General features: G+C 42.3%; 1 protein-coding gene across 3 annotated transcripts in view; it reads left to right on the top strand.

Moving 5' to 3' along the window:
* LOC135706715 (guanine nucleotide exchange factor DBS) overlaps window positions 1–17,857 on the top strand; it is a 435,434-nt gene that overhangs the window by 277,203 nt on the left and 140,374 nt on the right. For 2 of the 3 annotated variants that reach the window (XM_065228374.1, XM_065228382.1), the window contains 2 exons: window positions 13,786–13,905; window positions 14,089–14,184. In XM_065228374.1, the coding sequence (XP_065084446.1) occupies window positions 13,786–13,905; window positions 14,089–14,184 (216 nt within the window). Of the gene's footprint in view, window positions 1–10,104; window positions 13,059–13,785; window positions 13,906–14,088; window positions 14,185–17,857 lie in introns of those variants that run through there. The other variant, XM_065228366.1, reaches the window with a different exon arrangement.

Genomic DNA, 17,857 nt, shown 5'->3' with positions numbered 1-17,857 from the left:
AGCCGATCGTCATCATTTTCGACTTTGAGAGGTGGAACGGGTTTGGGATGATTTTTCAGGACCTTGGCTACCTTCCAGAATGGTCTGGAGCGGTCGTCCAGATTTCATTTCGGAGTGAGTCCATTCTGGAAGCAATCTGCCTGTTCAGATCAGCCATTTCACGTTTTTTGCCCAGGTCTCCAGTCCTCTGAAACTGGCGTCTACGCACATTTCTCAATCGAATCAATAATTGGGTGTGGGAATCAATAGCAACAAACTTACCCCTCACAGGAACTTGTCGAACGCATGTCTCGTCAGCCTCGGATATGGCCTGTTGGAGTCCTTCCAACGCCCAGTCGATGTCATCTACGGTGTCGAGCAGTGGATTTTCATCGATGTTGCTGTCCACCATTCGACCGTACTGCACCCAGTTGACATGGTGGTAGTCTTTACGCAGGCAGCCTCTAGCAGGAACCACGTTGACACCGACTTCAGTCACCACCGGTTGGTGGTCGGAGCTGAGATCGTTGTGCGCCTCCGGCTTGGATAGTCCGATGTTTGACAGGAAGAAGTCCAGCGTGGAGGGATTTCCCGCCGGAGAGATGAAAGTTGGTTCGTCCGGAAATTGCACTGTGTACAATCCATGTTGTGCGTGGTCGAACAATAGACATCCGTTTCGATTCCTCTGGTAGTTCCGCCAAGCTTCATGGCGGGCGTTCAGGTCGCCCCCACCGATGAATCGGGAGCTAGTACGGGTGATGGCGGTCAGGTCCTTCTTGAATTGGATTCCTAATCCGTTGCTTGCGGTACACTGGCGTGGGCAGTAAACAGCGATGAACCGGACGTTTCCAGTTGGTGATTCCACCTCCACACTAATGGCCTCGATGATAGAAGTGCGGATGTGGGGCAGAGTGCAAAACTTGATTCCCTTTCTGACGATGACCGCTACACCACCCCCCCTGGAGCTGGTGCGATCAAGCCGGATAATGTTGTGGTCAGGCAACCAGAAGCTGTCACCGAACTTTAGGTGGGTTTCGGTTAGAAGACCCACGTCGGTGCTATGCTTGCGGAGGAAGTCGGCAAGCTCAATCTGTTTAGCTCTTACAGAGCAAGCGTTCCAGGTAGCGATGGTTAGCGGTTTAGACACCATATTGGATGATGAACTTACCGAGCACTTGGATCTGTTCGGGCTTATTGCGGCACTTATGTAGAGCAGCGGTCATGTTGATAAAAATCTCCATCAGTTCGTCTGCTGAGAACAGATCGGGATTGTTTGTTTGAGCTGTTGGTTGCCTCCAGAATCCAGGGGGGGATGGAGAGCTTTGTCCAGCAGAAGATCCAGACGTTTCTTGAGGGGGCGCGGATCGCACCCTGGGATTCGCTTGTCCACGAAGAGGTGGAAAGTCCTCTGTCCTGAAAGCCGGGGCCTTATCCTTCCTTCGTGCTGGTTGATTGTTGGTGGACGCTTGATTTCGGATGCGCTTGAAATCCTCGCGTTTAGGGCACTGCTTGTTGGATCCTTGGTGAGCACCACCACAGTTGGCGCATTTGGACGCCACAGCTTCATCCGCAGCACATTCGGAGGTGGCATGGTCTTGAGCGCAATTTCCGTAGCGTGGCTTAATGTTGCAGTTGCGGGTACCGTGTCCGAAGTTCAGACACCGCTGGCACTGAGTCACATCGCGATGGCCGCCACGGTATGGCTCCCAGCGAACGATGATGGAATTGATGGACCGGATGGCTTTCAGTGCGTTGAGCGTCACCGTTCCCTTCTGGAAGTGTACCAGGAAAAGGCTATCCGGATACGCCTTCACATTCTCGTCTCTTCTTGTCATTCGATACACGGCACTTGGGGCCAGCTTGAACCGGCCCCTGATTTCTGATTCGATAAACTTCGGGTCGAAGTTTGGTAGGCCCCTGATGACGACCTTGAACGGCTTCTCACCGGGAATGTCGTGGGTAAAGAATTCCACCTTGGAAGTCCTCAGGTGGGCGACGACCACGTCAAACTCCGTTTTGGTACGGAGCATCACTTTAGTGCCGACTCTGCCCAACTTGTATTCGGCATTAACACCCAGCGTCGCTAGATCCGCAATGAGCACATTAAGATGGGCATTTTTCACTACCAATGGAGGTAGCTTCACTTTTGCCGTGCTCATTTCGGCAGTATTCACGGTTTTGGCAGCGTCACCGAAATCTCCAACATCGCTGATGTTCGTCGCAGGGACATCGGACTGGCCTCGATTCTTCTTCCTCTTCTTACTGCGTTTTTCCAACACAGCTGGCTGGATATTCCCATCCATGGGGAGAACAGCAAACCTGTTCGAGGTAGGCACACCGGAGCTTCCTTCTCCGGGGTTCTGGACCTTCGCCGGGCTTCGCGACCGATGCTTCCCCATTACGGGGCACACACACACGCACGACAAACCGCGAAAGAGAGAGCGCGAACACTATCGCAATGAACTTTTCAAACAACTCGAGAGAGCCTTTAAACATAGTGTGGTACCTTTATATATGCATTTAGATTAACCTCCGAAGTCCCTCCCTTTTTACACATTCTGCACACAAAATAGCTCACCCCTCACAGAATTTCCCGCCGATTTGTATGTATGGGGCGGGGCAAAAAGTATCTTTTTACCTGAAATAATAAATTATTTTGTTGGACACTTGTTCCAAAGTCTCAACATTAGAAATTCTATGTACCTCGGTAGTACTGTGCCAGGAAGGCAACTACGGCGAACAAAGATTTGTCGCAACCTTGAGACAAATCCGGGAGGTCCGAAGTGAAAATGTTACACAATTTAGGCCCAAAAATGCTACCCTGAGGAACTCCTGCTCTAACAGGTAGTCGATTAGATTTGGAATTTTGATAATTTACCTGCAGAGTTCTGTCAGTTACATAATTTTGAACTAATTTCACGATATAGAGTGGAAAGTTAAACTTTTTCAATTCAGCCATCAAACCTTCATGCCAAACAATGTCGAATGCCTTTCCTATGTCTAGAAGAGCAACTCCAGTTGAGTAGCCTTCAGATTTGTTTGAACGAATTAAATTGGTAGCTCTTAAGAGTTAATGAGTAGTTGAATGCCCATGGCGAAATCCAAACTGCTCATCTGCAAAAATTGAGTTCGTATTGGTGTGAAGAATCATTCTATTTAAAATTATCTTTTCAAAAAGTTTACTTATTGAAGAAAGCAAACTTTTTGGACGGTAGCTAGAAGCTTCAGCTGGATTTGCAACTTTTGCATTTTTCCATTTATCAGAAAAGTATGCCAAATAAAAACATCCGTTAAATAATTTCACCAACAAAGATACGTTTTTTGATGAGGATATAGAAAATTCCATCATCACCTAGAGCTTTCATATTATGAAACTTTTTAGTTATAGATCTTAATTCGTACAAATCAGCCCCCCAGGAACCATCAAAAATATTTTCCCGGAAAATAAATTCGAGCAACCTGATTCTCAATAGCACTAGTAAGACCCAAACTGAAATTATGAGAACTCTTGAATTGCTTAGCAAGTTTCTGAGATTTTTCCGAATTTGTGGTCAAAATTTAAGCGCTGCAATAGGCTTTTGATTTTTTTTTTCAAAATTGTTGTGAGTTTACAAAAGGGTTTGGAACTCGGGTCTAATTTCGACACATTTTTTGCAAAATTTTTGTTCCTCGCCAGTAACATGGCAGGATCGCGTGTTCTTTGATATTGCCTCCTCCTCGTCGTTTATTATAATTGAATCGAATTTAACTTCGCATTTTGGTACTGTGGCAGCTCTTGCCTTCAACTATAGAAGTAGTCAGAGATTCAAGAGCATAATTAATTTCAGCTTTGATTTACAAAGGAATGTTTGGATCGAAACTATATCCAATAAATGTTCGATATTGCTCCCAATCAGCTCTATGGTAATTGAAAGTAGAGCTGTTTGGATTAGAAATTATTTCATGAGATATTTCACGCGTCAGAACCGAAGTCAGCATGGGTAGTTAATTGGCTACAAAATTGTCATGAATCAGTTAAGACCAAATTAATAATTGAGGGACACTAACTGAAGGGCGTATGTTGTTCCATTTTCTTCTGTACCTGGGAAAGGGAAAGGGAGGGGTCAAAATCCGAACCTCCAGATAGTGTCAAAAAGCACATTTATTCATACAACCAGGCCGCCATTACCGAGCATGGAAAGCTGGGTTTGGTTATCCCGCTCGCGGTACTGTTGCTTCGATCACTCTTCTTTCCAACAAATACCTTTTGAGCTCCAACTGCTTTACTAACACATCCTCACTTGCTAACCGTAGATAACACTGCTGATCTGTTTTTCTTTAAAATTGCCTTTCCATCTCTTTCATCCTTTCAACTCAGGTCGAGAAATCGCACACTAAAATAACCCCATATTTTCAGCAATGCGTACACGGTTAAAAAAAAACCTCATGTTCATGTAAAGTGATTTGCTGTTGAATTTGCACTACTTGAAACATTGCAATTCGATATGCAAATCCCTCGGAAGAAATCATATCGAAGCACGATGAAATCGACAGCAAATCACTTCACTTTAGATTGTATTGCACATCGTTGTTGATGTGCTGTGCTTTAAACTCGAAATGTCAACCATACTGATATTAAATATCTATCATTTTAAGTTTGACTAATTTATCCTTGGATTTCACGTTTGCTGAAAATGGGTTTAAATAAATATATTGCCTTGTTCATACTGCAAGCCTTGTTATATGTTATTCAGAATATGACTATAGAACTGTATCATATTACTACCCAGATCACATGTTTCCAAGTGATATTGAACAACACTACAAGGCTTGTAGTAGAAGCAAGACGAGACATTGAGCAGTAAATTTGATAGGATTGAAAATGTTTTGTAATAGAACTTATCTGAATAATGAAAACAGTGGTGACAATTCAAATTGTCATTGTCCATGTTTTTAAAACGCCAAAAGTTTCCTGATGAATGTGGGCGTCTTTTGTGGAAAACCCAGCGAATCCAAACACATAAAACAAGCAACGATACAGACAAAACGGTTGATACGACTACCATGACAAACTCGCTCTATAACATAGCTCGATCGGAGTGGTAGAAGGATAATAATATATTGCTTGCCTGCTTTGTTGCAATATATGGTAGAGCGCGTCGTAATCGTCCATTTTCGTTCTATCGATCAGAAGAGATCAATAAGGGTTGATGCATATATTATGCATATATTGTGAAAAGCAATACATTAGGTATAGGAAAAACGTCACGATAGGGGGGGAGGGGGGTGGGGTGTAATTTTTTGCTCGATTTAGCATGACATAATTAATGCATGGGCCCTAATATCAATGATTTCACCGCGTACAAATCAATAATAGGTTTGTTCCGATGCGATAGTTCATTATCTACTACACGGCGAATGAGAACGACCCAAATTTGAGTTTAGTTCACTCATAATCGCCAAAAGTGCAGGAGCTCAGCGATGAATAAAATTTGTCTCATCGCCCTACATGGTTGAGGACATAGCTTGATCAGAATCGAGAAAAGACATAACCAAAAAATTCCCATTAACACACTTGTATCATCTTCGGTTTTACTTCGTGAAGCAGCTTGCCAACAGTTCGCTCGTTTTCTTCTGCGAGTGAGCTGTATCGTACGGGCATTTGTCATGAAAAAAAGGGAGAAGATTATATCATTATTGCTTTCCACTCCTGACATAGCGTTATCATTCGGTTCGTTGATCGGTTGTCATTTTGTCATTTGGAGATATTTTTGATTCCTTGGGAATACCTGTATAATGAAAGAGAGATGGGTTAGTAATGTCAATTTACTAATCTAGTGGAATTAAATGGAAATAGCGAATCCTTCTCTCTTTCCTTTTCCTTATTCAAAAGTTTTCATTTTTTTATGATCGTTATTTACAAATTAAAATAATTAATATTGAAGATATACTTTTTGAAATATTTCAGCTTTTAACATTTTGTCAGATCGAATTTACTGTTGTAGACAACTTTGTCTCAGACGTCATTTCGTTAGAAAAACTTGAAGTGAAATCTGAGGATTCTTTTCATGCTAGTTTTGTTTAACTCCAGATGAAACGTAGGGTGAAACGTAAGGAAAATTCCTAGGTAGGGGAAATGGATGTAATGTCGGCCTAAATGCCCCATACATAAATTCAGCAATCGACTAAATTTTCAATAGCTACAAAAAATATCCATTAGTACCGTCCCAATGTTGGCCTAATAGCAGATTTTTAGCGATGAGACCAATCTTAGATCCATAGGCCAACATTAGAGCTATTCCCCCTAGTTCTGAATTTCCAAAGCGAATCTTGAGTAGGACTCAAAGCAAATATCAAACAGAATTCCGAGGAGGATTTCAAGGAAATTCCAACTAGAATTCCAAGTGTGCTCTGACCAAGGGATTTTGAAGGAGATAACCAAAGTTCTTGTGAGTAAAATTCCAAGAGAAGCAGGAGAATCCAAAGAGAATTCTAGAAAGGATTCAATGAAAATTTTGAGGATACAAAGGAATTCTAAAAAGTATTCCAAAGGAATCCTAAGGGAAATTTCAAGGAAATTTCCAACAAAGATTTGAGGAAAATTTTAAAAGAATGTTTAGGAGAGTTTTAAAGCTATTGCTGTAATAATTTTAAGAGAAAACAAAAACAGTTCCTAGCGGCGCCGGCGGTGTAGTGGTCAGCGTGACTGTCTCTCACTCCAAATGGCCTGGGTTCAATCCCAGTCGGTGCCGCTGGGATGTTCTGAGGCATACAATCTCTGACCACGCCTTCCTTCGGAAGAGAAATAAAGTCGTTGGTCCCCGGTCCATGAGTTGATGGGTCGATAGGTAGGGTCCAGGTGTGAGAGCTGCTCCCCTGGGGTCGGTAGCATTGGTACTGAGTATGGGAAACAAGATCGACGGAAAAAATCAAAGGAAAAAAAATAGTTCCTTGGGGATTCTGAGGAGCATTTTATGGAATTTACAAGATTGTTCTCAGAGAAATCTGAGTGGAATTTAGAGGGAATTCCGAAGATAATTCCATGGAAATTTTAGGAGACCAACTGACTGCGGAGAGTTTATTTCAGGAGAATTCTTTGGGAATTCCAGGTAATCAACTGTGATATGATTCTAAGGCAATTCTTGAGAAAATCCTAAAGAAATCCTGTGAACAACGCCAATAGTATCAAGATAATTTTTTCGAGACCGCAGAAGAAAAGTAAAAGTAAAAAAACTACAAGGGGCAGCCCTATGGGGTTGTACGCAATGGTGACGTAGGTCTTATATAATAAATCTTTTTTGGTTAACTGCAGCAGGAGCTTGTGTTTTGTGTAGGAATAGGAATTTGAGTGTGGTTCTCTCTGTTTATACTCTTTAGTATGACGCGCTTGACATAGATGGCCCACAGACACTCACGAAGTGCGACTTCTTCCTCCTTCTATGGATGCTCATGTGGGCTTCAGCTCGCTGCTTGCCGGCAGCCTTTCGTTGTGCACTGGAGAACACCACCACTCACCACGCGGAGATTGAATGAACACCGTTTGGTGAGACCGGATGGAATTCAACTTTGAAATCTGTGTTAGGGAAATCGCTTTTCGCAGGCAATCGGTGATAATTTTAACTATCATAGCAACAATTGCACATTCGTGCAATTTTCAATAGTGACATTTTGACAAATGATAAAGACTTAAATTTAACAGATGTGTAGAAAAATTTCTGATCGATTGGTGATAATATTAGTGAAATTGGTCCAGAGACAGCTGAGTTATTAACGTTAAAAATCTTTCATAATTTTGTTACATGTTCCATTTTCGGTTTTCACAAAGTGTACCCCAATATAGAAATCACAGACGTAGTCCTACGTCAAAAATCAAAATTCTCACGCTTAGAAAAATTCTCTTGATTTCGAATTTAGAAAATTAAATCTTCATGATTAGGGGAGTTGTTTTCTGTCTGACATTCAGGAAAAATCATTTACATTCATTTGCCTCTAACTTTTTTCATCAACAGAATTCCGTTAAATGAATGAGCTTTTGTAGGTATTAAAATTAACTACAACTTTTGTAAATATTATAAATCTGTATCTCTTATGCATGATGAACGAGAGCAAACAGAAACTTGCATAGTTTTTCAGTGAATGCAAATTACATTCACTGAAAAACAATAACAAGTTCAGTCCACTCTAGTTCGTCATGCATAAAAACTACAGGTCTGAGTTTTTGATAAAAAGTTGTAGCTAATATCAAAACTTACAAAAGCTTCATACCTTATTTCACATAATTCGGTTGATGAAAAAAGTTAGACAAATTTATGTAAGTGAATGCACGAAATTAATGATTTTCCATGCCTGGTCCTCAAACCAATATTCCGGAAAAATTTCCAATATTCTGGGCCATGAGAAGTTTTCAAGATTCCAAACCAACAGAAATATTCGAATAGCATATTTTTAAACGTCTTTAAATAATGATCACCCTGCACTGGAAGTCATTTGCAAATTGCTCTGAACGGAGGGCTTCTGTGGTAAGATGAACCCCCGGGTCAAAATGGCTTTTTGGCTTTTATAATATATTATAAAGAAAATTATGTTAATTTCGAGGTTGCAAAATATGAATTTGACTTCAACATACAACAAACCTAAATAACGTATTTTATGTATGTCCCCCAGAGAATCAAAGAAAGCACTAATGACGCGAGATTCGAGGGGAATTTCCGAAAACGGAAATCACACTAATTGTTTGAAAGCCAATTACACATCAACCCTACCTCCCATGGAGCTTAAGTTGGGTTATCCCTTATGATGGAACAAACCAAGAAAACAAATACATACCACAACACACACAAAAAAAAAACGTCCATCACTTTTCCAAACAGAGAGTGAGGCCGGCCAATTTTCGCACGCTGAGATCTATATTGGAAGGCGTGAAGACGACGACGACGACGGCGATGAAGAGATGAAGCGCGATACGATGGTGGTGGAAATAATGATTGAACTAGATTTCCTTTCTTCGCGAGAGAATGGCTCTTATGGCAAAGGGTTTTCCTCAGCGCGCTGCTTTCGTTAGCTTCGGTTGTTTGTTTGTTGTATGTAGTGTAAGTGCGGGCGGTGCACATTGCTTTTATGTCTTTCCGGTAGAGGTAGGTAGAGTCACTGTGTCGGATTTCGGACGGCCGGTTCACCCGTACGGAACCAGTTGTTTGAGTGGCGGTAACTAATGGGCTGCTTTCTATAGCGCGTTTCACGCACAGCATAACATCAACAGTAGCAGCATCGGTGGTTCGACATGGAACGATGTAGAACAAATAGCACTAATGAAATAATTGGACTTTCAGCTGTTGGCAATCGAAGGGTTTTTGATGATTAATATAGAGAATATTGTCCTACTATGGATGGTCTACCTATAGTGGACCACCTAAGGAAAAAAATGAATGTCGAAAAGCTTCTTCAAGGACGTTCAACAGACTTTCAACTCAAGGTTGCAAATGCTCATTTCGCCTAAAAACATGTTTTTCGGAATAATGAAATCAAAAGATGTTAGATGTTTTTTAGTTTTACTTGTAAGGTACAAGAGTGGTAATCAACGATTTATTAATCGCTGAGTGAGTGAGTGAGTAAAAGTTAATAGAGTTTTCTGGTTGCTGATTGCTTTTAATATAATCATAATTTGCAAGCTTGCTGTCGACCAAAGGAATCCTTCAACGATCACGTAGAATGGGCTTCCAAAGGCCTTAACGAGTCCAAATTAAAACCGGTCAGATTAGCGGGATCCTCGACATTATGCTTTGTTCGTATCATCTCAGCTGGAAATCTGATCAACCTGCCAGCCAGCAGCGTGATCACCCCTCATATAAGGTCAAATGACTTAACTAATCGAAGACCCAATCAACCAGTGCCCATCTTGACGGATTGTTCAAGTTCATCTCGGTAGCATTCGCCGATTGCATCATCACCATCAACATCATCAATTCTTCGAAATTTGACCCGACGACAGTTAATCAACCGCGACCGGTAGCGGTGATTACCTTCTTCGTATTTTTTTTTTTGTTGGAGTGGCTCTTTCTTCATCACTAATGGGGGTCCGTAACCTTCCCTCAGGGAAACCGACTGACTTTAATCTCTGTCTGAATTGTTTTTTGTTTTTTCCACTAGCAAATGACAGCATGTGAACCATTATGATGATGCATCAGACCCGTCGTCAGCAGCAACCAGCCGCTGGTCAGCAGCCTCCGCCACCACCAACGCCTGCTGCGACCGGCCCCGGGCCCGGAGGGGGTGGGAAGGGCGGTGGATCGGAAAATGGGGGCAGAAGGGGAATTCCGATTTTTCGGAACACTCGAAGCGTTAGTAGTAGCCGGATCGGATCAATCGTGGTAGGCCCGAAGGTCGATACGGGAAGGAAGGTTAACCATCAGCAGGAAATCCCGGCGCAAAATCGGGGAAGCGAAGGTGACTTGGACCACATCGATGAGGACATGTTTTCAAAGGTTCCCAAGATGGAACTGCTGAAGGTGAATTATGTAAATTTGAAAAACGATGGCGTTGCCGGGAGTGAGAAGAAAAAGACAGCAGATGAGAAGAAGACGGCGAAGGGAACGGTGGCAGCGGCAGCGCCTACCAAGGGCAACGTGGCAAATGCAATCAAGAAACAACTCACGACTAGTAGCGTCAATTTGACTAGCAGTGCGGGTAACGGCTCCACACCTAACCTCAAAGATGTCAAATCGAAGTATTTGGTGTACAAGAAACACAACGGGTTCGGGTCGAACAATTCGATCGCTGAAATTGGGGCAAAGCTGCAATACATTAACGATACGGACGTGAAGATGAAGAATGGAAAAAAGAAGTACGCTCTTTTCGATAATAAGAAGAAAAACAAATTGGAAACGGTTCAGTATTATTTTGACAGCAGGAGTTACGAGCGTTACGTTGACAACAAACTGTATGGTGTGGTTAACAAAGACGGTCAACAACATCCGCCGCAGCCGCCCGGTGCTAGGGAAATGAGTCCAAGTCCGGCGAAACCCGAGCCCAAACAGGACCCGGCGGATGCACACAAACGTTTGAGCTGGGATCTGCGATCCAACCGGCCCAGTATGCTCCGAGTGATCAATCAATCGGGGAAAAAGCCGGAAATCAACCTGCAATCGACTCCGTCGGTAAAAAGTACCACCTTCAAGCAACAGCCGCAACAGTTCGAAGGCAACAATCGTTTCAAACTACAAAAGAGCCATACCAGTACCAATCTGATTACACGCCATAGATCAATGAACGATATTCATCGGATAAACCAGTTGTTCCTGGAGTCGAAAGGAATCGTCGACGGTGGCAGTGGTGGCGGCGGAAGCAGTCATCCGCCTCCGTCGCTTCCCCCGCTTCTATCCCGGCAGCACAGTAGCAGTGTGATCGCGCTGAATCGGAAAATTGTCAGCAAAAACCCCGCTCCACCTCCGGTGATGATCGGTACCGGTAGCGGTGTCGTGCGAGAAAGCGTCCATCGCTTCGAGAAAAACAAGGCAAAGAACGATGAAATGTCCGCCAAACAACAAAAATACCTCGTCCACAAACGTCTAAGCGCTCGGTACAAGGCGGAAGAAAGTGCCCTGTCTCTGGCGGCGGCGGCAGCCTCGACGCCACCACCTCCAGCATCGCCAGTATCGGTCATCGGTTCGGATGACACGATCAGCAAACGAATTCGTCGGATAATCGATGGCCACAATGGAACAGGACCCACCGAAACGGCCAATTTCTGTTCGGCATCGATGGCCGCCGCTGCGGCACATAAGGAAGAACCAAAGAGCGACCTAACCCGGGTTCGGTCCAAGTCTCTGGAGCGAACCCTCAGCGATGACGAATCGAGTACACTGAGCGTCAAGAGCAGCAAGACTTCGTGCGGGTACAAAAACTGTAAATTCTCAAACTGCCCGATGTCTTCGTCGTCATCGTCTTCGTCCGCCTCGACAATATCAACTTCTTCCTGTGCTTCCAAAAAATCTGGATCCCACGAGAGTCATAAGAGCGGCTGTAGCGGTGGCAAGGAACCGGAGATCCACTGCGGTAAACGAACGTCGATCGTGATCAACGATAGCGACAGTGAAATGATGTTCAACAACGCTCTGAATGATAAGCTCAACAACAGCTGCGAGAATGTACGGGTTATTTCGTCTAAAATCAAGGAGATCGATCTGGAAACGAATCGCATGATCATCGAAAAGTGTATCGAACCGATTGCGGACATTACGGAAACGGTGCTGGCCCGGCAGAAGTTCTGGAACCAGCAGAATCAGCGGAACATCAAGCTTAACAATAACCCACAGAATAAGCCCTATGATGACAAGATCAACATCAACAACAAGATCAAGAACGAGGAGAATAATAGCATCAAGATTTTCATTTCGAGTCAGGGGTCGGGGAAGACTACGGCAAGCATTAGTGAACCGTTGTCGTTGATTTCAACGTCGGCCAGTGGAAGTAGTGGTGGTGGAAGTTCAGCTGCTTCCACGGTGAGTTCCAACGGAGGAGATTCGGACAAGGACGACGGCTACTATGATCAGAGCGAACGGTCGCTCAGTCCCGCCGACAACAAGCAGCCGCTGTCTATTGTTTCTACCGTGAGCACGGGAAGTACACTTTGCAGCGATGGATCGAACATGTCCAGTGTAACGTGTAGTAACGGCAGCTCCAATGGCAATCGTTACACTTCAAAGACCAGTATAAGGCTGGGGTGTGATGGAGCGCTATTTTGGAATAACAACTACTTTGAAGATTTGGACAATTGTCAATCGATTGGTTCTGGAGAAGGTGACGGAGGTGGAGGGGGAGGCGGAGGCGGAGGAGGAGGATGTTGCAATAATGCAGGAAACTGCTGCTGTTGTTGTCGGCGTAGGAGGAGTATTGCACTGGGCAGTAACAGTTGCATCATTAGTTCGATCGACGTCGGTGGCTGCAACGGTTCTGTTGTCAGTGGTAACGGATGCGCTAGTCATGGTAATGGAAACGGAGTTGGCCATGGTGGCGGTGGCTGTAATGGAGGCGGCGGCTGTGGCGGAGTGGTACTGAGAAAAGCTCAGCTCTGCCAGTGCGGAGTGGCGAAGCACAACAGTAAGGTAATTATCTGCGTTTTTTCGCGATGCATTTCTCTTATAGGTAGCCGCAGCACAACTCGAACGTGAACTTTCTTCCGGCTTTGCGTTTTCATAATGAGGCGAAAATGAGCCGCCGCCGCCGCTACAATTGTCAAAATCGGCAGCTAGTTTAATCTGTACGCAACTCAACAACACCCGATACGTCATGGTGGATGCTTCCTGAGATATCTCCGAGTCCGATTGCACGTTTCCCTGCAGGCAATGGAAAGTCAAATAAAACTTGCTAATGATTATTTTTTTGTCTGACCTCGGGGGAAGTGTTCATACGTTTGCACATTAGTTTAAACGAGCGAAATTTTGGCTAATATTCAGTAGCCGCCCACCGCTTACTGCGTCCAATTGAAGCCGCGTTCCACTTTTTCGGCCGTTAAAGATTAGTAGGCTGATGTGCCTGCGCTTAAAACTAATCAATTTGCATGCAAAACTTTGTAAAAACTAAACACAATACTTACGATTCCGTTAGAAAATTAATGCCACAAGAACAAGCAAACGATTGATTAATGGCATCCCCACCCAGTCAATGCTGGTCGGGAACGAAACGGGAAGTGAGAAGTCTTTCGCAAAACACAGAGTGAAACATTCAATCCAAAAACCAACACCGGCTGAGAACCGCTAAAGACTTAATTTTCTAATCCATTTTCCCACTTCTATTCCATCATCTTTTTGCTCCGCGCGCGCGGTTCCGCAGATTGAAAGCTTCTCGTCGCGGCCCCGCTCGATCGATGGACCCCCGGACTCGGGCATTTCCATCAGTAGCGATACCATCATTGCCAGCTCGGACAGCGATCTCAATCTGCAGAGTCAAACGGTAATTCCTTGGCTTTTGCAGTCATCAGCATTCTTCTTCTGCTGCTGCTGCTCGGTTGGTTTGATGAGCGCTAATGCAATCTTTGTTGTTTTTTTTTTCTTTTCTTCACGTGTTTTATTGTGTCGCGGCTTTGTCGCGATTCTTCGTTTGTTCTGCTGCCGACGTTGCCGCCATCGGCCATAGGATTCGGACGAACGGAAGCTTAAACGAGGACACGTGCTGGCCGAGCTGCTCGAGACGGAACGGATCTACGTCGCGGAAATGGGATCGATCTTGAAGGTGAGTCTTAGATTTTATGGTATTTATTGGTGCGACTACATTACTGTACGGTCAAGTGGGATTAATTTTTACTTTGTACATAGCTACTGTATTTGAGGATTTGGGGCTCCAGAGAGCCTAGTCTTATTCTTTCATGAAATCAAACTGTTTCAAAAGCTCTTCAATTTGTCAACTTTTCAAATCTCAAATAAGATAATCAGAATTCTTCAAATGCGCAATTTCGCATTTTTTTTGTTTAATATAATCTCCGAAATCTCAAATAAGGTAATTAGAATCCATCAATTGAGAAATTTTTAGCTCGTAATTCAATTATGGCTTGACTCAACAATTCAATATAATCTCCGAATTCTCCACTGAGACAATCAAAGTGTTTCGAAAGTTCTCAAATAGATTTATTTTTATTTTTTTCTTAGATGATCCGAATCTTTTAATTCATGATATTTCATGAAACAAACTGTTTCAAAAGTTCTCATATATGACTTCAGCATCCATTGACTGTTTTCAAGGCAAAATTCAAACGTAAATTTCGATGTATTTTCTCACCAAAACACTTCGCTGAATGTATTTAAACGATTCCTAAATCTTTCAGCTTCAATTTGATTACATTTTAGGACAGAGAATTCCTTTTATATAATAATAAGATAATCATTTCCATTTGAGCTATTTCCAAATCCAAACACTCATTCTCTCTTGCAGATACGAAGTTTGTTTTTTAACCAAGAGGTGCGTCAATTGTAATCTAACTACAGTCACCCCAGCATTGTGGGCCACCCACAATTATGGGTCACTTCCATTTGATTAACAGGCAAAACTGACTGAACCGTAATATTGACTAGCTGGCCCACAATACTGGGGTGACTGTATAGACTCTTTCATTTTATTATTATTATCAGCCATTCCATAGCAAAACGATATAGTGGTTCTCAGAATTTCATTAAAATTGTTAGTTTTGTTCCTTATCGCAAAATATTGGACCCATATTTTTATATTTTGTCATTAGGGTGACCGTTTCCACGTTAGGGTGGTCCAAAAAATCGATTTTTTTTTTTCAAAAATTACTTATTTCAAAAATGTTTAATTTTTGAACCATTAGACCGATTTTAAAGATCAAAATATCGAATGAAAGGTAAAGTAAAAATAAATTTTAGAAAAAATAAAATATTATCAAAAAAAATTGGGATTTTTATTGAAAAACATTTATTGTATTTGTTTTTTTTTTTTTTATGGTTTTCATGGTTTGTAGATAGTTGGCGCAATGTGTTTTTATATTTTTTTCTTAAAAATTTAGGCTTTTTTACATATCATATCAACAGGGTGGCCAGGGAACCGGAAAACCGTGAAAACCAGGAATTAACCTGGAATTAACCTGAATTTGAAAAGAAGCCGGGAAAAATGAATAAACCGGGAAAAATCAATAAACCTAAACATGTTCCAACAAAAATTCAAACTTGAATAACAGATTGAGCTTAATCTAGCAAGCATATAATTACGAGACGGTTCTCATAATGATTATAAAAAAAACTTTTATTGCACTAAACCATTTGATTACACTTCTCACTTAATGCTAAAACTGAACTGATTGAATTTTGCCTCAGCGGTCATACTTATGCCCTACTTCTGCTAGCACTGCATAATTCTAATTTCTGCTGACGCTTGATGCTCGATGAACTGGAGTGGTTGCGTGGTCCGATGTGTTGCTACGCGGTACATTGATGACACCGCTAGTTTATATGGAAATGTGTTCCCTGATTCCTCCGGGGGGTGAAGAAAGGACGTCCTCGTCCTTGTTGTGCTTGTTGTCGGATGTGACTTCTGATGACTTCTGCCTTTTGTTCCTTGACTTTGATTGTTGAATCTTGATGGTGAACTTTCGTTTCCGAAAACACACATAGATGATTACTCCTGTTATAGCGACTGTTGAAATTGACAGCCCTCCTAGCATGCCGAAAATCCAATTTTGATGATTGTATTGCTTAAGGTTGATAAATTCCAATTGATGTCGGTTCTCCTTGGTTAAGATGCTGAGCGTTGGAATGTCATGATGTTCAACTATAGTTCGGTTGATTATTAAACTGGGAAATGCGCCTTGCAGTTCCTTGGTGCTACCAGATTCTTCTTGTGATGTGAAAATCTGGTCGTTTATTGTTATACTGCAATTGAAAAATTTTATCAAAAAATTTCCTGAAAGGGTCCTGTTGTGTGGTCACAGCTTGAATGCATGTATAAACTTTTGGCGTTATTGATAAGAATGCTGTTGTCCGAAATCAGACTAGTAAACGTGTTAATTTCCTTCATTGCATTGCAATGGCTTATGATTCCCGTAATCATTGAGTGTGTGCAATTATCCTCCAATAATTGCATGTATGTTGTCCGTTGAATATATTCTTCTGGGTGTGAAGTGGTAAAGATGTCATGATTTGATTTAACTACAAATGTTGGTAGGTTGGTAATGATGGTATCGTCGACGATTAGCGGAAAGATTTGGATGATTTCTGATTGAGATTTCTGTAGTTCTGGTATCTCCAGAATGTATAGTAGTAAATCGTTTTGTGTTGCGATTTTCGGGTTCACGTAGTCCAATGCTTGTTCTGGGTATCGTGTCTTAATTCCTTGCTCATGCAATAGGGGAAATGACGGCTTCGGCATGCCAGACTATTTTCGGCAACCCAAATTGAAACACTATTTTCACTGGATTTTGTTACGAAAACACTTCGCTGAATGCATGCAAACGATTCTTTATGCTTTCAGCTTCAATTTGACTATATTTTTACCACTGAGAAGAAGCAATCTAGCAAGGTTTTCTTGAAATGAAACACACGCACTACAAATTGTAGCTGATTTCGAGTTGCCGATAATAGAACAGCAGAATTACATGCAGTTCAAATGGAACGGTTGCCGAAGAAAAACTGGTTGCCGACAATACTCGCTCTCACTAGAGAAGATTGGAGCTTTGTAAAAGCGTTTCAAAACAGTTTTTGACAATTATTTCGACTGAAATTGTTAGAGCAGCTGGCAGCAAAAGATTGTAAACAAACCAATACTGCATGTGTGTGCGTTCCTTAGCGAAAAAGGCTATAGAAAGAAGGTTGCTGCTTAGGTTGCCGAGAATACGTAAATTCCCCTAGTGATTCAATATGTAAAATTTCCTTTAAAGTAAGTAGTTTATTGTTGGGTAGAGAAATACGCGTTCTAAGTAATGTGTCCTGGATTTCCGTGATGATGCTATTAAGGGTGTCCATATACAGCAGTAATTTGATAGCTTCATATTCCTCGAGCAAGATTTTGTTTTCCATGTTCTGCTGAGCAATAAGTTGATTGACTGTATTGCTGATATCGGCAATTCTATTTGAAATCATTTGGTTAACTTGAATTTGTCGGTTATTCTCTTGGATGAGATCTTTTGTTGTTCTATTAATGATGCGGAGGTCATCTGCATCAGGGCTTCCGGCTAGCCACTTCCAAGCTGATCCTAGGGCATCCCAGCGCCTTTTCCTTTTCCGTTCCGCTGGTTTTATCTGCAGAAGGTTACTATGCAGCTCCCTACTCTTTCGTATGACCAACTGGGAAATTTGTAAATTATCGTCTAATTTCCTAGCTATTTTGTTAATTTGATTTACATTTGTTTCAATGACGGTAATATTTATTGGATGGACAATTTTTATCAAGCCTGTTT

This window comes from Ochlerotatus camptorhynchus, unplaced genomic scaffold, assembly GCF_037179485.1.
Source record: "Ochlerotatus camptorhynchus isolate MF236.1 unplaced genomic scaffold, CSIRO-AGI_Acam_v1.1 ptg000023l, whole genome shotgun sequence".
NCBI classification, from domain to species: domain Eukaryota; kingdom Metazoa; phylum Arthropoda; class Insecta; order Diptera; family Culicidae; genus Ochlerotatus; species Ochlerotatus camptorhynchus.
Note: the sequence above shows the minus strand (reverse complement) of the source record. Positions and strands in the feature narration are given on the sequence as shown.